Source organism: Lithobates pipiens, unplaced genomic scaffold (genome assembly GCF_037356315.1).
Source record: "Lithobates pipiens isolate NorthernLeopardFrog02 unplaced genomic scaffold, aLitPip1_a1.2 Scaffold_8, whole genome shotgun sequence".
NCBI classification, from domain to species: Eukaryota; Metazoa; Chordata; class Amphibia; order Anura; family Ranidae; genus Lithobates; species Lithobates pipiens.
In genome coordinates, this window is record NW_027507903.1 from 225502802 (window position 1) to 225525957 (window position 23156).

Sequence of the window (23156 nt, forward strand, 5' to 3'; positions counted from 1 at the left end):
CTCCTCCAATCAGCTGTCTTGGCTGTATGTCCAGGCTTCACTGCAGTGCTAACCAGGAAATGGAAAATCTAACACAATGTTCACTTTCTAAACCATATGTAAAGATGAAGACAGCAGATATACATGTAAAACTTATGTAGGGAGATTTGTTTCATTGCTGTGTATCATCTGAGGCCGTTTACATCCACTTTATGGTACCGTGCATCAGTTTCTATATTTTTAACCATGTGTTCAGATCTAGTTTACAACAGAGCACAGTACAGACGGGTGTTAATTATGTTAAACATTGCTCCACAGCTCCCTCCTAAACATTACAAAGCAGGGAGAGCTTGTTTAGAATTCCCATCAAAAAGAAAAAGCTCTACTTTATTTGGGCGTTATAAATGTTTTTTTCCCCCATATTAACCATTAACCATTTCAGATTACTGACTGATTGGAAACAACTGTCCAATCCAGACATTTAGCAACCCTCCTCTTCTGCTGACGTTTGCCACGTGCAACCAAATGTTGCTGGACACAGGCACTTCCTCATACTGTTGTCAATGTTCAGTCTCCCAGCCCTGCCCTGTCCTTGCCTCATCCGTGATGTCACACACAGGCATCCTCATTCAGGAGAGAGCTCCACCAGGGGAACAGCTCCTTCAGTCCCATAAGCCATCCTTTGTTTTGGCCTGTGTGCGTGACTGAGCCGCAAGTGAGACAAGTCCACCAACCAGGATGATCGTGTCAACGCCACAGGGATGGAGTTATAGATATAGATGGAGATATATATATATATATATATATATATATATATATATATCTCTCTCTATTTATTATTTTTGTTGGGCTGCACATAAATCACTTTATTACATTAATGACTGCAAGGATTTCTAACCACTTTTAAAGTGTCACTAAACTAAATGCTGTATTACATGCTGTTCATACTCGGTCACAGTAAGACTAATTTTCTGTATTCTGCAAAGAAACCTGGTTGATCCTTCTGTTCTGTATCTCCTCCTATTGTTCATGTCCCCAGTGCAGTTGGGGATTTTGCAGAGCAGTGTTGGCAGATATTGCCTTTGCTCATGTTTCAGAGAGTTTCTGTGCTGTGCATTTCCTCCCTATCTCATCTGAGCAGTTACATATGTAGGCATATATGCAGTGATAAATGACTGACGACACCCTTCATCCTCCATGCCCACTGACCAGCTAAACACAATGGGTGGGCTATTATATGTAGATTAATGAAGGCTTCATCTCCCTTTTCTTTTAAGACACTGGCTAGAGGGGCCTGACATCCTGTGACTGTCAGAAATCCGCTCACACCATGTTATTGCCTGTAAAAAAAAAAAAGATTTTAAATATATACTGTATATAATTTAACCACTAGAGATCCGCGCCATAGCCAAATGACGGCTACAGCGTGGACCTCCTTTGCCGGGACGACGTCTATTGACGTCGTGCGCGACCCCTGAGGGGTGCGCGCCGCGCTCTGTGATCGGCGAGTCTATGAGACTCGCCTGATCACGGGTCCGAGCAAGGGGTCGATCCCGACCCCTTAACACGTGATCAGCTGTCAGCCAATGACAGCTGATCATGTGATACAACGGAGCCGGTAATCGGCTATTATTCCTCCTCGCGCTGTCAGCGCGAGGAAAACAAAAGCCGATCACCGGCGGCCGTGATCGGGACATCAGTCCCGATCACGGCCAGCCCTGCCAGTGCCCACCTGCCCACTGCCAGTGCCACCTCATTAATAAATAAGTGCCACCCATCAGTGCCCACAGTGCCACCCATCAGTGCCCACAGTGCCACCCATCAGTGCCCACAGTGCCACCCATCAGTGCCCACAGTGCCACCCATCAGTGCCCACAGTGCCACCCATCAGTGCCCACAGTGCCACCCATCAGTGCCCACAGTGCCACCCATCAGTGCCTACAGTGCCACCCATCAGTGCCTACAGTGCCACCCATCAGTGCCCCTTAGTGCCACCCATCTTTGCCGCCTTATCTGTGCCCATCTTTGCCCATCAGTGCCGCCTTATCTGTGCCTATTAGTGCCACCTTAACTATGCCTATCAGTGCCGCCTCATCAGCGCACTTCAATGAAGGAGAAAAATGACCTGTTTGCAAAATTTTATAACAAACTATTAAACATGATTTATTTTTTTTTGGCATCTTTTTTTGTTTAGCAAAAAATAAAACTCCTAGCTGTAATTAAATACCACCAAAAGAAAGCTCTATTTGTGGGGAAAAAAATGATAAAAATTTAATATGACCAACAGGAGAGGACTAGAAGCTTCTCCTGTTTATGCTCATGTGACAGACCTATATTGATTAGGAAAAGGTACTTGGATGCTATTTTTTTTATTTTTATTTAAATAGTGCCATCACCCACATACAGAAATGGAAGGGACAATGTAAATTGAACAGTGTGTGTTTAGTATCACTTAAGTGTTTGTTTTTAAGCAAGTGAAAGGCACTTAAAGGTAATCTGCAATTTTGCTTTCAGTCTTTATTTTGAAGAAAATTTTTAATGTAGAAATATTTAAAGTAGAAAACATTACAGTACTTTCCATGTATCAAAAGAACAGAAAATGGGGAAAAAAATACAAATATCACATATAATACAAGCAGTCTAGGGGGCATAGTCTATCAGTAACGTAGAAACGGCAAGCTTGACTGCCCCCTAGTGTATACATTAAGCAATACAGTTTCAATATAGAGTAGGTGTTATCCCAGTTACGCTGCAACAAAGGAAATAAACTTTTTAAATGTGTGTCTCGTGTCTAGTATTAGGTGGGAATTTAAGAACATAAAATGTGGCATAAATTGTTGGGTGAATCCTTGCATACAGTTGTTGAATATGAGTAATCAAGAAGCAAATAGTCTTTGAAATATATTTGAACATAATAAAATAGCAATGGTGAAATACTATTTTTGCTAAAATTATTCTTATACTTGAGAATCATCCCACAGCAGCTGATACATATTTGTGTGTATAGCCTGCATGCATTCAAACCCAGATGTGAATTTTGTCTGCTAGTCCTGATTTAAGGGGGGCCTGTCATGCCTGCCTGCCAGACCATCTCTTTATGGTTTCAAACCCTGTGAAGCCATAATCTGAGAAGAATTCACAGCAGTACTTGCAGTTTGCTTTCTGAATACTTGTATTGTGTCAGTGACCTAAAGTGTTGAAGCTAGGTGATTATCATGACTGTGAGACACTTGACATTTTTAGGAGATTAACCATAGCAGGTTTGATATGACAGGTTTCCTTTTACATATTAAAAGCTGTAGCTACTCAGGAACACAAATTTGACTACACATTTTAGCTTTTGTGGAGGTAAGATGCTGTAAAAACACATCTGCCTACCAGTAAGCGGGTAGCCCTACCAGGTCCTTTACTGAAGAACCGAGGAAATTTCTTCTTTACATATATTTTGACAGCGTCTAAAACTTGTTTATCGTATTCTATTAAAAAAAATAAAAATATTCAACATTGCAGATGTTTGACCATAAAATACACTAACAAGTTATATATACATATAAGCAATCATGACGACACCGGTTTAGTTCTCTTGGCAGATAGACTGATACTTGTTTTTTTGTTTGTAGGAATGCCACAAGGAGCTGCAAATTCTTTCCAGAGAGGTCCAGCAGCTAACCAAGCTCCTAATCTGGCAGCAACACAAATGTCCTTTCCTATTCAAGGCATCCACAGTGTGGCACAGACAGTTTGCCGGATACCACAGAACCCTCTAAGTCAAGCGCAGCATCAGCAGAATACTACTGTGACTGTAATACAGAATAAAACTCCAATTTCATGTGAAGTTGTGAAAGCTACAGTAATACAGGGTTCTGTTCAGCACTCCGGAGTTCCTGTCACCATCTCTTTGGGAGGATCAACACAAGCTTCAATCGTTCAAAATCACGCTGGACAGCAGTCTTCTGTTGCTGTAGTAGGTTCTCAGGCATTGTTTCACCATTCATCTGTTATTCAGCAGCAGTCCCCATTACACACAGTGGTACCTGGACAGATAGCATCAGGAACACCTGTAGCAGTTATTCAGCAAGCTGTTCCTCAAGGTCACATATTTGGCAGAGTTCAGAATATGCCAGCAGGCACAGCAGGAATTCAACAAGGGCAGCAGCTGATCACCACCTCTTCGCAAACTCTGCAGGTTCCGTCACAGCAGTCTCCAGCTTCCAGCCAGCCAAAAGATACAGTTATCTTAACACCTCAACAATATGTAACAACTTCATCATCCAACATAGCATCTGTAACAACAGTACAGAGTTTCCATGTTGCCACTGGTCAGGTGGTTACTATAGCTGGTGTTCAAAATCCACAAGCCTCCCGAATTGGTTTCCAGAGTATTGCTCCCAAACCCCTCTCTTCTCATCAGGTGTCATCTGCAGGTGTAGTTCAGCAGCCCCAACAGCAACAGCCTCAGCAGAGTGTTGTAATTGTTAGTCAGCCAGCTCAACATGGACAAGCATATGCACCAGCCATACACCAAATTGTTCTCACTAATCCAGCTGCCATTCAAGCTGGGCAGACTGTTCAGTTAACTGGGCAACCAGGTATAGCACCGTCTTCATCTCCTTTACCATCTCCAAATAACCAGCTCCCACCTATTATGACATCTGCCCCAACCACTCCAGTTTCACAAGGACCTCCACCAACTGTTAGCCAAATGCTTTCTGTCAAAAGGCAACAGTTATCACCAGCACCTCACCAACAGCCCCAAACTCAACAGGCACAAGTGCAAACTCAGCAGACGCAGCCATCCCAGCCTGTACAAGTACAAATTCAGCAACAGCAAGCTCAGAATGCAAATGTTGGTCTTTCTACTCCTGGTGAGTCCAGCTTAATTAAACAGCTGTTGCTTCCAAAACGGGGACCTTCCACTCCAGGAGGAAAACTCATACTCCCTGCTCCTCAAATACCACCTCCCAACAATGCAAGAGCACCAAGTCCCCAGGTGGTGTATCAAGTAGCTAATAATCAAACGCCTTCATTTGGAGTACAAGGTCAGCCTGCTACTCAACAAATTCTTGTTGGGCAGCAAAATGTACAGTTAGTTCAGAGTACCATGCCGAACCAAACTGGTGTTCAGACTGTCCCAATTTCAAATCTGCAGATATTGCCAGGCCAGTTGATATCCAATTCCCCCGCAACAATTTTCCAAGGGACTACAGGCAATCAAGTGACAATAACAGTTGTGCCAAACACAAGTTTTGCTACTGCAACAGTAAGCCAGGGGAGTACACCTCAGATCATTGCACCAATGAGTGGGGCACAAACAGGAGTTGGATTACAGGTACAAACTCTTTCTGCTGCTGTTACGCAAACAGTTGGGCCTTTAACAGGATCTACGAATTCTCCCCCTTTTAGGGGCGATAAGATAATTTGCCAAAAGGAGGAAGAAGCAAAGGAAGCTACAGGCTTGCATGTTCATGAACGTAAAATTGAAGTTATGGAAAATCCTTCCTGTCCAAAAGGTTCTGCAAACACCAGCAATGGGGAAACTAATGAAAATGATGTGCAAGTAGGAAGTCTCTTAAATGGTAAAAAGTGTGACTCCACTCTACCTCCTTCAAACTCAGGGAAAGCTCAGAATGAGGCCAGCCAGCTGGTCCCTAATGGGTCGTCTGTGGAACTGGGGGAGAATGGAGCTTCCGCAAAGCTAAGCTCTGAGCAGGCAGAGACACAGGAAAGTAAAATTGACTTTAAACGGCCACAAGTTAATGGGATTTGTGATTTTGAAAAGGAAGACTGTTCTCATTTGGGCAAAAACATTCCAAATCACAAAACTTCCAACCACGTAGGAAATGGTGAAATATCTCCTGTCGAGCAACAAGAACTTCTTGATTCTTCTCAACAAGTTACTGCCAAAGGTGAACAAGTGGAAAGGCTATCCAATGGACCTGTAGCACCCAACAGTTTATCACATACTGCAAGCAGCAGTCGTGATGCTTCAAACCTTTCAAATCAAATGCATTGTGGTAACCCCACAGATTTACCCAATGGACCTGTAGTTTCCACTTTGAATTCAGATGTGCCTCAGCAGCGTCCGTCTGTAGTTATTCCTGCTCAGTCTACAGCCCCCATTATACCAGGTCATCAACTTATAGCATTGCCTCATACAGGATCTAGAATTATTCAGCCCACTCTACCTGCCGATGTACGGTCAACTAATGGAACAGCAGAATGCAAGTCTGTTAAGCGACCAGCAGAGGACAGTGAAAGGGAATCTGCCCCAGTCATTCCCAGTAAAATGGGAGTACGGATTGTTACAATCAGTGACCCAAATAATGCTGGCTGTAGTGCAACAATGGTTGCTGTGCCAGCTGGCGTAGATCCAAGCACTGTAGCTAAAGTAGCAATAGAAAGTGCTGTTCACCAAAAACAGCAGCATCCACTCACATTTGTACAAACAGTAGTTGCACAGGTAAGTCTAACTGTTTTAACATGAGATGTACTTCTTTTTTTTTTTTTTTTTTTTATTTCAAATGCATTAGATTTATTAATATATTAGAAATGTTTTGGATTTATTGATACAGTAGATTACAAATGTACAGTGGGGGGAAATAATTATTTGATCCCCTGCAGATTTGGTAAGTTTGCCCACTTACGCTGAAAAGAATGGTCTTTAATTTTTATTATAGGTGTATTATATTAGTTTCAATCATTTTTATAAAAACATCAAGATACACATCAAGTAAACATTCTAACAGTGTTACTTTACACTCATAGGTTCAGTTTCAGTGTACATGGCATTAACGGTTACAATAGTTTTAACATAAGGGTAGTCTTCTGGTATCACAAAAGCATTCTCAACTGAATGTCCCGTATTGATAATAGTAGGGGGCCCCCCCTGCGCTCCCCATTGGGATCACTCTGCATCGCAGGGTAGTACCCCTCCCTCACATCCTTGGTATATCATTAGAGGTTGCAAACTTTTAAAACGATAAAGGCAAGTGGCGGTTTAGAGTTTAATCGACACCCTTTTTGTTTATATTTCATAGATTTATTATCTTACTATGCACCACTACCCTATATTTGGCCATTTACGGGCCTTTCATTAACCATCATGTATCTGACTAATAGATGGAGGTAGAGGTGCATGCTTGTTCGACCCAGAAGTGGCTTTTCATACATTTTTTATTTATTTTTTCTCAGGGAAATAAAAAAAAGTAATTTTAGTAAATGTTAAAATTTTTTTTTTTTTTTTGCTAGAAATTACTTTAAACCCCCCCAAAAAGTATATATGCTCTACAAGAAGGGACCTTGGAAAATGTTGACTTTTTTTGCCATTTATTTGTTACAAAATATTTTCGCAGCCGTTTGTCAAAGGCGTATTTTCAGGACAGTGCACACAAACATGATATAACATCCAATTTTTAGTAAAATATGAAAGATTTAAGAGAAGCATGGATGTGTGTGTTTTTTTTTTTTCTCTCTCCAGATTCATACTCTACTAGGTGAATGCAGCATCGGTCCCCGCCGCCTAAGACCGCTGATTGCTTGGTTCTCAGGGCTTCCTGAACAGAGAGCTGGTCACTGTCAGTCTGTCGCTGTGAAGGGAGCTGGAGTAGACGGCTCAGGCTCTCAGCAGCTCGCTGAGAGCCTTAGCCGGTCCAGGCACGTGGGCGGATCCCAACTTCATTGTCCCGATCTTACCCCAGCCTGAACCGGCTCTGTGACATCAGCCAACAGTGGGATTCAGCCCAGTGTCGCTAAAACGGGTCACAGGAGTGCAGAATGGACTGGAGAAGTACAGCCAAACAAGCTTTAAAGTAAATAGACACCAAGCTTGTGGAATACAATTGCTGTTTACATACTTATGCGGGACCTACACATGTTTTCATTTGCATCTATGCGTAAGCTTGCTTTAGCCCCCTGTTTAACGTGCTGTTAAAATAACTTGGTAGACAAGGGGTTAACCACTTCAGCCCCGGACCATTTTGCTGGCCAAAGACCAGGCCACTTTTTGCGATTCACCACTGCGTCACATTGACAGTAGCACGTGGGACGTGGCTCCCAAACAAAATTGAAGTCTTTTTTTTTTTTTCCCCCCCCCACAAATAGAGCTTTCTTTTGGTGGTATTTGATCACCCCTGCGGTTTTTATTTTTTGCACTATAAACAAAAATAGAGCGACAATTTTGAAAAAAACGCATTATTTTTTACTTTTTGTTATAATAAATATCCCTCAAAAATATATAAGAAAACATTTTTTCCCTCAGTTTAGGCCAATACATATTCTTCTACATATTTTTGGTAAAAAAAAATCACATTAAGCGATTGATTGGTTTGCGCAAAAGTTATACCGTTTACAAAATAGGGGATAGTTTATGACATTTTTATTAAAAATTTTTTTTACTAGTAATGGCGATCAGCAATTTTTATTGTGACTGCGACGTTATGGCAGACATATCGGACATTTTTGACACCTTTTTGGGACCGTTGTCATTTATACAGCAATCACTGCTATACAAATGCAGTGATTCCTGTGTAAATGACATTGGCAGTGAAGGGGTTAACCAGTGGGTGGCAGTATAGGGGTTAAGTGTTCCTAGGGGTGTGCTACTAACTGTTGGGGGCTGGGCTTTCATTTAGTGAACACTGAACTTTGCTCCAATCACATGGAGCAGAGATCAGCGTCACTTGTTGCTAGGCAGAACGGGGAGATGCTGTTTACAACGGCATCTCTCTGTTCAGCCGCCCCGTGAGACAATCGCGGGCATGCCTGCGGCAATCGAGTCCACGGGACCCGTGACTGGACTCACGGGGGGTCCCGACCAGCACGCGAGTGCAGCGGTGGGCTCGCGATGGCAGGGGCAGCATTAAAGATTGGATGTACCTGTACGCCAATATGCCTGCCCGTGCCATTCTGCCGACGTACATCGGCGTGCGCTGGTCGGGAACTGGTTAATGGACCAAAAATATATGAATGCTATTGTTTATAAAAATCTTCTAGTATTTTTTTTGTTTCCAGCCTTTAATGAGTTCTTAAAGTAGTTGTAAACCCTCCTGAAAAGAAAAAAAAAAAACACCCTGCAAGATAAAGGCATAATGAGTATGCATAACATACTAGCTCATTATAAATTACCCGAGAACGAAGCCCCCGCAGCCATCCTAGCCTCCCCCTCCGGCTGGCGACATCTATCCCGGAGGTTACTTTCGGTATCGAGGCTCCGGCGATGTGATTGGCCTGAGCCGCGATGACGTCACTCCCACGCTTGCTCGGGAGCCGCTGGGAACGGCACAGTACATTTGAAGCAATAGCACGTACATGCTATTGCTTCAGTCGGCTTAAGTGCGCATGTGCCGCATGGCGTCTGCACATGCAAATACAGGGGTATCTCCTAAACCGTGCAGGTTTAGGAGATATTCAGCGCAGCTACAGGTAAGCCTAATTATAGGCTTACCTGTAGTTTAACCCTTTCATGACTAAGCCTATTTTTGGAATTTGGTGTTTACAAGTTAAAATCCATATTTTTTGCTTGAAAATTACTTGGAACCCCCAAACATTATATATATATATATATATATATATATATATATATATATATATATATATATATATATATATATATATATATATTTTTTTTAGCAGAGACTCTAGAGAATAAAACGGCGATTGTTGCAATATTTTATGTCACACGGTATTTGCGCAGCGGTGTTTTAAACGCAACTTTTTGGGAAAAGGGAATCATGAATTTAAAAAAAACAAAACCGTAAAATTAGCCCAATGTTTTTGCGTAATGTGAAAGATAATGTTACGCCGAGTAAATAGATACCAAACATGTCACACTTTATAATTGCGCGCACTTGTGGATTGACAAAGTACGGTACCTAAAAATCTCAATAGGCGACGCTTAAAATTTTTTTTACGGTTACCAGGTTAGCGTTAGAGGAGGTCTAGTGCTAGAATTATTGCTCTCGCTCTGACGATCGCGGCGATACCTCGCATGTGTGATTTGAACACCGTTTACATACGCAGGCGCGACTTCTGTATGCGTTTTCTTTGCTTCGCGAACTCGCGGGGACGGCGGGCGTTTTAAATTTTTTTTATTTATTTTAAAATGACTAAATTGTTTTTTTTAAAAAAAATAAAAATTGATCACTTTTATTGCTGTCACAAGGAATGTAAACATCCCTTGTGACAGTAATAGGTGGTGACAGGTACTCTTTATGGAGGGATCGGGGGTCTAAAAGACCCCCCACCCCTCCTTTACACTTCAATGTATTCAGATCGCCGAAAACGGCGATTCTGAATACCGTATATTTTTTTTAAACCGGAGCCATTGGCCACCGAGTAAACGGGAAGTGACGTCATGACGTCGCTTCCGTGTTTACGATGAGGAGACTGGAACGAAGCCGATTACGGCTTCGTTCCAGTCCCTCCCCAGCAGCCGGAGGCAACGGAATTTGAATCGGTGCTCCCGATCGAGCGGGAGCACCGGTAACGGCGGCGGGAGGGGGGGGGGCGTCCCCTCCCGCTCCTCCGGCATAACAGCCGAGCGGCTTTTAGCCGCATCGGTTGTTATGCCTGGATAGCCAATTGCCTGCTGAAAAAAAACGGTACCGGGATGATGCCTACAGGTGTGGGCATCATCCCGGTATACCCCCCGGAAGCCTAGTACGCTCGGCGGGAAGAGGTTAAAGTGGTGAGATGGTAAGAAGAGATGGTAAACATGAATGACATGTTTACCTTCCCTTTATTTGTGAATGAATAGGAAGAACTCTGTATACAGCACTTCCTGATTAGTGTTGCGACTGCAGAGGGGAGAGAACTTGATTACTTTGTTCTGAATTTCTTTTCCTATATGAAAAATCAATGTTTCATTCATGTCTGCATTGCAGGAATACATGAAACATGCACGTTGCCGCAGCATGTGATAACACACGTTGATTTTAAAACTTTATAAATACTGCATTAACTCAATGCTGTGCGGAGCACTGCATTCAAATTAAATGTATACGTGGATCATTTTATCGCAGCATAGGTGTGAAGCCAACTTCTCCACATTTTTAGCGTGAATTGATTATAGTTTTACGTAGCTTCAATTTTCATAGTTCGCAAAAAGTCAATTTAATATTTTTAAAAATGATATATTTTAACTCCAGTACAGCTTTATCTTTTTCATTTATCAGGAATTTTAATATGTCCACCTGTGGTCAAAGGTGGGAAGCAGCCTGAAAAGGTTAAAGTAGACCTTCCACTGTTAAAGGAAGGCTGCTTTTTCTGTTCACCACCCCTCCCCCTTGCATAAAGTTTACAAAAAAAAGTGTATTCAAAGTTTAAAAGAAGAAAAAATTAAGTATACTCCTCTCAACCCTGACTCCACCAACAGAGCTTAGGCTAGGGTGATGACACCCTCTTCCCAGTGATATTGGGGTAATGTAGACTACTCCCAACACTGTTGCAGCGTTTCTCTTGCAAGATTTGGAGTACTCCGTATTCCGAGACCTTGTTGGAGGATGACAGCACCTCTTGCACTGGAGGAAAGGTCTGCATGTATCATATCTTTCATCTCTATCCTACAAGACTTGTATTTGTAGACCTTGGGTTATATGCAGGCTTTCTTTAGGATATTGGATACTGACAAAAAACATGCTAGGGATACTCATAACCCCACCCACACAATTAGACTCCCATTTTTTTGCTAGTGTCTTTAGGCGCCAGATCCTTTCCTCTGTGGAACTGGCTCCAGGTTGTAGTGCAATGTTTGTAGTTATCTGCAGGGTGCTATACAGGTCCAAGGCCATTGCCTAGTTCTATAGTTCCCAGACCATGAAGAGCTCTTCTGGGCTTTGCCCACAGTGAGTGGTGAAACCTGAATATCCTAGTTAGTGTTTTGGATAAGCTAAGACAGGTGTCCCTGGCTTTCAGTAACACAATCTGCACTACAAAGCACACCATGCTGTTTTATAGGTAGAGGATTTGGGAATTCACTTATATTGCAACAACTGCTATTTTGTCCTTAATGTCTTCTCGGCACCAGCACTCTGTTGAACTCGTGCTGCCAATTTCTGCAGAGACACCAGACACAAGACCGCAGTCGACATTTGAGTTAGAGCGACTCCTGTATCTGGGCACACAAATCCCCATCTCTTCCAGTCTATGGTCCTCCGTGGATTCCCTCACTTTACAATGGAAACCACAGGCACAAGGGAGCTGGGACAAAAGGGCATAATAGTATGCATTTTGCAGGTGGCCTCGGGGCAATAGCTGTTCCCCTTGTCCCAGAGCAATGTCCTCTTATGACACAGCTTTCCTTATGACTCTCCCTCTCATGGAACAGGCCATGTGGCCTTTCTGACAAAAGCCAGGTTTCTCTGTCTGAATTCTTTGGAAAACGCTCAACAGTTTAGAACCTTTAGTTTCCAGAAGCCAGAAACATCCACGGTTCACCCTGAATTAAGTAAATCAAAGGCAGAACCTCTATTATCTGAGGCCATTATGGAGGAAGGCCCTGATTTTGTAGCAGAGACTGCAGTGGCTTGCATTTTGAGGTAAATGTTATGGCTTGGCGCCAAATGCCTCTCTATGGTCAACCGGTGTGACGTGATGCATGCTAGTCTTTGCCTAGCAGCACCTGACACTCTACAACCTAAACAAGCCCCTATGGACACTTAAAGGGGTTATAAACCTTTGTGTTTTTGTCACCTGTCATTGACCAGACCCTCACCGCCCCCCCCCCCCCCCCCCCCCGATTTACTTAACTGAGCCCTGGAACTTAACCCGGCAGGGATGCGCTCTCTCTGCAGGGGGTACTTGGCTCTTGATTGGATAGATTGATAGCAGCACAGCCATTGGCTCCCGTTGCAGTCAATCAAATCCAATGACGGGGGTGGGGCTGAGTCATACATTCGGCGACTATGTACCCAGAATGCTGGACTCGGGAGCGTGCCCACAAGGTAACACCCTTGGGAGAGCGCTTCTCCTAGGGGGTTATTTGATGTGGGGAGGAACAGTGAAAAAATAACCCTTACAATCGCTTTAAGTCAGCCATACATGGATCAAAATTCAGCCAGTTCAGCGGGGACCAGCCGAATTTCAAAGCATGTATCGCCATGTGGTTGTGCAGAATTCAATCTAACGATCGACTTCTGTACAACTGCCGTGTCAGATTTTCCCTGCTAGATTAGTGCTGTAGAGCTAATAGTTCAGTGGGGAGGATTCCCTCATCCAACTCGAATGTGTGAATGGGGAAATCGGGTCATTTTTTTTTTTTTTTTTTTGCATTCAGCCCGCTGGTCAAATTAAAAAAAACTGACCCATTTATGGCCTGGTTAAGTTGAGAACATTTACCACAGGTTTATGGTGCACTTTGAAGACTAGCCCAAGCTTTAATGTGTTTTGACTCCTAAGCTTTTTACTGAAGTTTCTCCTATTGACAGGGAATTTAGAAAGAAGTGGGCTGTTCCCATGGGGGATCCTGGCACTTAAGTTATCTAACACTTTACAGTTCCTATTGATGATCCCTCTTTTAAAGATTCTGTTGATAGGAGTCTGGAAGCGCCCTAAAAGGCCCTCCTTACCCTTGCAGGTCCAGCCCTGTGGCCAAAACTGGCTACTTGGACAAGACAAATGAATGAAAAGCAACAACCCTTTGAGGACCCTGCTATCTTAGAACAATTAAAGTTGATTTCCTCAGCTTATGGATTTATGTCGATGCTCTTGAGACTGTAATTCGACAAGTCTCCAGAATTTCCCTTATCTGTGTGTATATGCACAGGACTTTGATTAAAGGCTTGGTCTATTAGACTGGATTCACACCTATGCATTTTTTGTGCATTTTGCAGATTTGCACTACAGTCCATTTAACATAGTTTCCTATGGAACATGTTCTGTAGTGCAAATCTTCAAAATGCAAAAAGCACTAAAAATGCAAAGGTGTGAATCCAGCCGTAAACCTGCTTGTGCAAAGCGTCTTCTACACATGCTTTTTGATGGTGAATGCCTATTTGGTGCTCCTAACCCAAATGTTCTGTGTACTGTGGGAAATATAGTGAATGTAGGGTCCTGGGTTTAGTAACACTTTAATTCCTCCACTGCTTTTCTCACTTTGAATATAAGGTTAGATGTTCTACTTAAACATTTCTCCTTTATTCTCCCCTGTAACTGATTCAGGTCATTCTCAACCTGATTGACAATTATTTGAATATTCCTCTCTTGAGAAAAAGGTGGCGTATTATGGATCTCACTCTGGCTTCATTCACACTGTGAATGGCCAGAACACTTCTGCTATTCCATCATCGTTCTCATTTTATAAATACTCCTTTCTTCACCTTTTTAAAAGGTATTTCTCCTTTTCTTTGTACTTTCTTTGTATTGAGTTTATTCTTCACAAATTCAAACCAAAATCAGAGGTAGGGTCAAATGACAAACCTTTCTCTAAAATCTTTATGATCCCAATTCAGTTTTACTTGTGATAGGTTATAGATCTCCAATCTGTCACTGCCTTCCAATAGATGTCTCTGAAGCCTCACTCAATTCAGCCCTCCTGGACCCTGTATAAGGCCCACTGTCCACAATTGGGTAAATGTTGAAAAGGTTGGGCTAAAAACTCACTATAGACTCCTGTTTCCCTTTTGTGAAGCTCCTACAGCCTTGACACCTGTTGGATTGTTTCCTCGGCTGCCCTGGACTATTTGTGGGGTTTACCCATCTCTTAGTGCAGAACAGGATGAGAGCAATATTCAAGTCCTCTGGAATGTCAGTCTGATGGCCAAATCCACAATTTTCTCCTGTGCAAAATCTTGTAGCTCTGTTATTTATTTTTTATTATTATATAGGATTTATATAGTGCCAACAGTTTACACAGTGCTTTACATTATAAAAGGAGACAATCCAGTTACAATAAAATACAAGAGGATTAAGAGGGCCCTGCTCAGAAGCGCTCATCTCTATAGTCTTTTTTTAATTTTTTTTAACAGGAGCGCCTTATTGTCAAATAATTATATACAGTACAGTAAGTCAGAAGACAGAGTGACCCTCTGGGACGTACCTTCAAAATCTGGAGTATAGCATGGTACAATACATATTTACATACATACAATCGATTTATCAAAAGTCAGTCAGCAAGACATAATGAAATCAAGCAATAGTATAGGCCGCAAGAAAAGAGGGGGAAAAAAAAGGGGAGGGGGGGAAGAGGGAAGGAGGGGGGGGAGGTCCCCCTAGGGAACAAGGGGGAGAGAGAAGACCCGCACAGCCAAAACAAGAGTGTCTAACCAGACGTCCATGGGAGCCAGACCTTGTCGAATTTCCATGGACAGCCTCGATTAAGGTATGTTAATTTATATAGTGGTAAGACATTATTCACGTTTTTTTCCCATACAGCTACACTAGGCGGGGTAGAGGAGATCCATCTACATATCTCCTTTTTAGCGTAGAAGAGAAGATATGAGACCAGCAGCTTAGTATGGTAAGGTTTTTGTTCATCTTCGTGAATGCCCAGCAAGGCCAACTCAGGAGTCCTGGGAACATCCAAGCCAAGCCGGTTATTTAAGTGATCAAAGATCTCTGACCAAAACCTGGACAGCTTATGGCATTCCCAGAACATATGAAGGTACGTCCCAAGCTCCGACTTACATCGGGGGCCAGGGTAGATTTTGGCCAAACGCACGGGGGTGGGATACACCCTGTGTAAAAATTTAGTTTCTATAAGCTTGTCCCCCGCGGATATAAACAACTTGGGGCCCCTCTCCAAGCAGTCCTTCCAGTCCCCCCTCTCCAGTGCTGGGATATCCGCCTTCCATTTACCCCAGAGCGAGTCTATTTTGGGAAAGTCTATCGGGAAGATGGTTCGGTACAAGGCTAACAAAGGGATTTTTTTTGGGCCTTCCCCCGTAAACGGGGGAAAAGTGGTGTAGCGCTAGTGAGTGAATTGAAAAATAACTCAATAAATTGTATGTTGAGAAGTGATAATAATAAAACTAATACTATAACACATACATGTGACAAAATGCGTAAAAACAAAATGCAAATATTAATTCGCTAAATATGTGGATACACAGAGTGTGTGTGTATGTGTGTATGTATGTATGTATGTATGTATGTATATATCTATGTATGTGTGTGTATATATATATATATATATATATATATAATATGCGCACATAAATCTTGATGGATATCAGTGGCTGGAATATAAGTCCCAACAAAACAGTCCACATATATTGGATAATGGAAAAGTGTTAGTGTTGGTATTCCCAGTAAAAAGATCAGACAACCACGCAATTCAGTTGAACCGGGAACAGCGACTTGTCTGGAGTGATTTCAGAGAGAAATAAATACTTTTACCAGAGAAAATGGACACATCTGTCGTATGACAGTGGGTCAACTGCGCTTGTTATCTCAGGTGATGTCAATCAGTTGTTGTATGTCGGTGGTAGATTCACGTAAATCACTGCACTGTCTCTGGATTTCACAGACTCCCGATATCAGCAGCTGTAACGTGCGTCACCCTTAGTACTAATAAACATTCAAGCTTGTCCAGCATGCACTGCCATGTGGCTGCTACATCATCAGCCTTCCAGATGGATTCACAGAAAAAAGGCACTCTTAATGAACCCCCAAAAGAGGTTCCAAGGGAGCCAACAATGTGCGGATTACACTAACGGGGATGCATCCGGTAACTTGTTCCTCTAAGATTCCTGTATAAGCCGCACTGAGAATCCCTCTAAAGCAGTGGATACAATCCTGTGGGTATGATCCCAAGGAGAGGTATGCCAAGAGTCACTGCACGTGCTGGAAGCTCACAAATAGTATGACCTAAAATATTGCAACGGCTGCCATTTTATTCTCTAGGGTCGCTGCTAAGTAATTTACTAGCAAGAAATACTGATTTTAGCTTGTAGGCAACAAGTGTCAGAAAAAGGCTTAGGCTTCAAAGGGGTTAATATTTTAAGTGGTTTTAATGTATGTACAGACATCTTGTTTGAAGTCTTTCTTTTGTGACATACAACTAAATGTAAAGGTTAGCTCATTCTTGGCAGATAGGGGTGTATTTTGTAAGTAAGATTAGATTTCTACACTCCTTTTACTGCCCTAGCAATTGAAACCCCTTAACCACTTCCCAACCGGCTCACGTACATATACGTCAGCAGGGTTGGCTCTCCTGCGCAAACGACATACAGGTACATCAGCTCCTCCGGAAGTGCACCTGCTGCGCGGCGGGGTACCCGATGAGCGTGGCCGGAGGTCGCGATTACCGCTGGCCACCCGCGATTACGGGCACAAGAGACAGAACGGGGATCTGTGTGTATGTGTAAACACACAAATCCCGGTTCTGTCTGGAGAGGAGAGGCAGATTGTGTTCCTATTAGTCCACTCTATTCACTCCCATCCCCCCACAGTTAGAACACACAGAGGAAACACATTTAACCCCTTCCCTGCCGGTGACATTTATACAGTAATCGGTGGCTATTTTTGGCTCTGATTGCTGTCTAAATGACAATGGTCTCCAAGTGTCCGATCTGTCCACCGCAATGTCGCAGTCCCAATAAAAATCCCTAATCGCCGCCATTACTAGTGAAAAGAAAAATGGCATAAAGCTATCCCCTATTTTGTAGACACTTTAACTTTTGTGCAAACCAATCAACATATGCGTATATTGATTTATTTATTTTTTTTACCAAAAATATGCAGCGAGACAGTGCCGTATTGAAAAAAATGCTCTGGTCATTAAGGGGGTAAAACCTTCAGGGGCTGAAATGGTTAAACTGGTTGTAAACCTCAGTCGTGAAATCTGAACAAAGCACATGTATCTGTTGTGTTTATCGGCAAAGCACTAAGTGTCCTTTCTCTGTGGTGCTTTGTTAATCTGTTTATCAGCATGTATCACTGCAAAGAATTTGTCTTGACACACAAGCTAGATTTGTGATGGGGAGGAGAGCTCAAGTATTCACAACAAAGCTCTTTATGCTTCCTTTGTGTGTGTGTGTGTGTGTGTGTGTGTGTGTGTGTGTGATGTGTCCCTTTCCTTCAATGGGCTCTCATACACTGTAACTGCAGCTCTATGCTACTGACAAAGGATTTTATCACAATTCTGCACTTTTGAAGGAATGGTGAGGAGTGCAGGTAAACAAGTAAAACTTATGTAGAAGGATTTGTTTCATCTCTGTGTATCTCCTAAGGCTGTTAACGTCACCGAGTATATGTAATGTTTTATTTTGTTCAACCCAGCGGGGCGAATGAAGAAAAAAAAAATCTGGAGTGCTTGCTGTACTTAACTATTCGATGTTAGTGTGGCTATTTTCCTCACTGTGCTATTGTACTCTGACGGGGGACTGCAATTGGTTCACAGCTGTTAATAAGGCCTTATTTGTGCAATTTTTACAATGCCTAACAGCAGGCACCACAGGGTATCTAATATTTATATATGGCAAAACCAATTTCACAATACCTTCATTTAATGCCAACTCCCCAATTTGGTGCAGTTGCTGCAGCAAAAAAAAACTTTCACAAAAAAAGCGTATCTGCCTTAGCTTTTATTGGCCCACATACTGTATATCCTAGTTTTAACAGTCAAATAAAGCCTAACTTTCAGATATCTGGTCTAAATATCACTCAGTCTGTAGCCCTGGATTTAAACCAAGCACCTCAGTGGTCAGTAGGAGTTCCTTCATTCCGGACCCACATTATTTTTTTTGGGGGCGGGGGCACCTAGATTTTGGCCCCTCTTTCTTTGCCCACAGCTTTATGGGACACGTCACAGGACTGACAAATAACTGGCCCGGGTGAGGGCAGCACTGGATCCCTGGACAGTTAAGGCCCTTCACACTTCTGCAACTTGTCCTGCAGCTTAGAACTTCAAAGTCACATGACAAGTCGTTCCCCATGATTTCCAATGATAACCGTTCATATCTGTGCCACTTCAAGTCATCCCTGTACTACTTTGGTCCCACTTTCATGCAAGTTGAGGTCCATAAACCTGAAGTTTACACAGGCTAAGTGCCCTCTGCTGACTTCATTTTTGTTGGGTGAGGGTTGAAGATCCTCCTTTAAAGTGGAGTTCCACCCAAAAGTGGAACTTGTGCTCATTTGTCTCCTCTCCCCCTCCGGTGCCACAATTGCCACCTTACGAGGGGGAGGGGGGCCAGGGTACCTGTCTTTCAGGAACCACAACTGCGGTTATTGACGCCACCACTCAGCTGACTGCTTGGCTCCCTCCTCCTTCCCTGTTGCCGGGCCAGTAGGAAAGAGGAACGGAGCCTCGCGCATGCACAGTAGGGTTCCCGGTGTGGAAATGTAAGGCAACACTGCTGGGTTCCCTTAACCACAATGATGGCAGCATGCACCCGACAGTTGATGGAAACCGCTGCGGTGCCGACATCTCTGTACTTCAGGACAGGTAAGTGTCCTATTAGTAAAAGCCAGCAGCTGCAGTATGGTTTAAGCTTGCTATACATGCTTCAGCTTCTCTCCCCCCGCCCCCACTTCTGTTCTGTTCAGCCAGCAGTGGGGAGACTCGCCCGCTTTCAAAATACACAGATCCGTGCTGCAGCCACTGATCAAGCAGCTTTTATCCAAGAGGGCGGTTGAACAGAAGTTAGACTTCTATTCAGTTGCAGTGCCCACACATGGATCGAAAATCAACCAGTCCCTGCTGAACCAGCCAAATTTCGATCCATCTATGAGCACCTTTATCTTCACATGAAGCACTAAACCTCAGTCTGGAAGAAGAGGCTTTGGTAACGAGGCAGTACCAAGAGTCACATACAGGATACATCTTGCTCACCAGGGTAAAAGGCTTTTCCCGCTCTCAGGGATTGTTTTATATTGTGTTTTTATGTCCGTGACATTTTTTTCTGGATGGCATCCCACTACACCTAACGTGTATTGCAGTGAAATGCAATAGGGTGTGGTGCAGTATCAAAAATAGTGCATGTACTAATTTGGCAGCATGCTGCAATGTCCATCAAAGGGTGCATTGCAAGCACCCTCTAAATTACCCATTTTTTTTTTAAAAGTAGACACCCCAAGATCTGATTTTCTTCTGCAGTTTTTTGGGGAAATTACATGAAGCTGAGTTATGGCTCACTAGGTACAGCACATAAGTTGTATACGGAGGAGGCAGTAAAGGGGTCAATGTGCAGGTTAGGCCTCTTGTACACTGCTGCTGGTAAACGGACATTTAGGAGCAGTTGGGCATTTTTTTTCAAATGCTCCTAAATCCTCCTGTTATCTTATCAGCACATGTACACAGGTTAGTTTATAGTCATTTCTAGGCAGTATAGAGGCATTTTTTGGAACCTCAAATAGAGTTCAAAAGCTGTTTAAAGACATTTCATGCTCCAAATGGGCTACCCGTATTTAGGCGTGTTTTCGTCTAAAAGTGGTTTTAAACGCACCAACAACTCTATTATCACTGCCTGCAAGCTTGATATACCATATGGTATTCCCCTCATCAGCCAGTTATACTGTACAGTACACACCTTGCATTTCTTGACGCTGAAGTTGAGTCCACTGAAGTTTACAACCACTTTAAAGTAGGGGTAGTGAAAAGGGGAAAAAAATCCTTACTCCTGCTGCAGTGATCTATGTTTACAACAGTAATCAATTAATGACTTGTTTATTTATTCGTCTGTTTCCCCATGTTTTTTTTTTTTTTTTAATTGTATTTTTTATTAAATTTCAAAGCAAGTACAAAATAATCAAGCAATGAAATGATCAGTAAGCAGAAATAAACATAGATTATAACGTAAACGTTAACCATAGAAGTCAGATAATTAATGTCCATAGATGCAGGCACAAAAGTGAACTGCATACCTGTTTCAGTTAAAATAAATAACATACAGTTTATGAAAAACAAAAGTCGGTGCGACAATAGGCCGGAGGCCATAGGTAGATAAAGCAACAAAACAACCGTAAGAACATCATGACAATCCTCAGGGGAAGGAGAGAAAGATACCCGGACTGATACATATAGAAAGTTAATGGGAGGGGGAAAGGTGGGCGCGAAGGCCGAAAAGAAGGCACTACCATCGGCGACTGGAGCCGTTAAGGGTGTACAGACCAGGGGGACCCAAATTCCGACCGATCCCAGGGTTCCCAGACTTTATCAAACTGGGAAACCAAATCATGTACTGAGGCGGTCAGGTACTCCATTCTCCTTAATTCGGACACCAATTGGAGAAATCTAGGCCAGGGAGGGGTTGCGCCAGACAACCAGCATAGCGGTATGAGCCTCTTAGCAGCTAAAAGAATAATATACTTAAGCTTTGTCCTTTATGCTAAATTCCAGATTTTTTTTTTTTATTATATTGGTCCAGCATGGACCAAGATAAGTGTATATATTCCATAGCTGGCTAATCCTGTAGAAGCAGTGAATCACTATAGTAGCTACTGCTACTACAGGGATCCTCGCTGTCTCCCAGGTCCCGTCCCATGCTGAACTGCTGCATAGTAACCACAGGGTGTCGCTTGCTTGGCACAGCACCATTTAGAGAACATCTTGCATTTTCTCAAGTAAGACAGGGTGGAGAGACAGGACAGTGACATTACAATCTTCACCTCATCCAATCTTCATCCCTGCCCTATGCATTACATTACTAAACATGTGACTTCCCCTGATCATGTGTTTATTGATGTAATGCGTAGGGCGGGGCTCATGATGTCAAGCCAGGCAACAGGAAGTTTGCAATCCACCATTTTGTGAATGGCTGGAGAGGCTTGTCTGCGATGCATCAGATATGCACTTTTAAATGTGAGTTTTCAGTTTACTTTTTAATAAATACTATTGGAAAACGTTTTACACTATGATACTCTATCTTAATTTGACTTTTGGTGTAAGAAATATTATATGATGGCGATGGTTTGAATTCCTGAGATAATTGGATCTGGGGAAATATCTGAACTTACACCTACCCAGTTTGAAGGGAAAAGTGCTATTTAGCTTAACCTTAATTTGGGTCAAATACTGGAGGTGAAGGTATATATATTTGCTGGTGAAGGGAAGAACACTACAGTTGGTGGAACAGTCACAAGTGAAATATATGGATTGCACATTGATCGATCAATTTGCACAAATTAGGACATGAGTAACATCTTTGGCACGTTTACATATCAGCACTGATTCTTTGAGCCACACAGACTACATAGGAGATTACACTGCACTGATGACATTTGTTTATAAAGGACATTATGCATGTTATTTAGGTGAATATTGATGGAATTTTGTTATTTTGATATAGATTTTGTCATACATGTCAAGTTTTGAGCGCGTTTGATCACATATAAGACAGCTCTGCATATAAGCAGCTGTTGCTTTTTGCATGAAGCTGCACATCAGGCAAATTCGGGACAGGTGGCTGAGCCTGGACACAGATGTCAGATTCACAGTGAGCCTTAAAAAGTGAAGTATTTGAGCCAGATGTCGTCTGATTGGATAGACTGCATTAAGCTATTTATAATTCAACATTCAGTCCTCTCTTCATGGATCAAAGTTATGTAAATGTGGAAATATTGACATGGGGATAGCCATGAAAAGGTTATTTTAATACCGCAATGTGTTCCTACAAGTCCTTTATAAATACTGTTCTAAAGGGGACTTTCACCTCACCCTAAATGTCATATTGCCCTGACTCACCCCCTACCCCCCCCCCCTTTTTTTGAATTGTGCACTATTTAACAAGTTGCATGTATTTATGCTGCAAAGTGTCAAATGTTTCTGCATCCTGGTTTTCACAACCATGTACAAAGATGGCTATTAGGGGAGTCCTAAACGTTCCTAATCTATGCACATGCATGGGAAATTACCCGAGTCTGCGCAGATGGGCCAAAGGGGTCTGTTAGGACCTAAAGGTTGGACAGAGTGCTTCTGTGTGCACCATAAGGCTGGAGTTGGTACAGAGTTGCACTGAAGTGTTTTAAATAGTTTTTATTACATTTTTCACATTTAAACAATCTTACATGCTTTGCAAAACTATTTGCCAATCATTCATAATACACAACATTTTCAAGGTACACATAAATACATAAAAGAAATACATTAGGTACTTGAGTGGATCAGTCCTCTAACATAAATTTTTAAATACATAAATAGATCTATACCGCAGGAAAGAGGATCAACCTGGAAGCATGCCCATTCCCCCATCTCCATCCCAAAAAAGAGAAAGGGGGGGGGGGGGTAAATTTCAAAATCAATA

At 42.6% G+C, this 23156-nt stretch overlaps 1 protein-coding gene across 1 annotated transcript in view; it reads left to right on the plus strand.

Annotated features, from left to right (window-relative positions):
• Window positions 1–23156, plus strand: part of ARID2 (AT-rich interaction domain 2) — a 157952-nt gene that overhangs the window by 85822 nt on the left and 48974 nt on the right. The window contains exon 15 of the mRNA XM_077472945.1: window positions 3600–6439. Within this exon, the coding sequence (XP_077329071.1) occupies window positions 3600–6439 (2840 nt within the window). The remainder of the gene's footprint in view (window positions 1–3599; window positions 6440–23156) is intronic.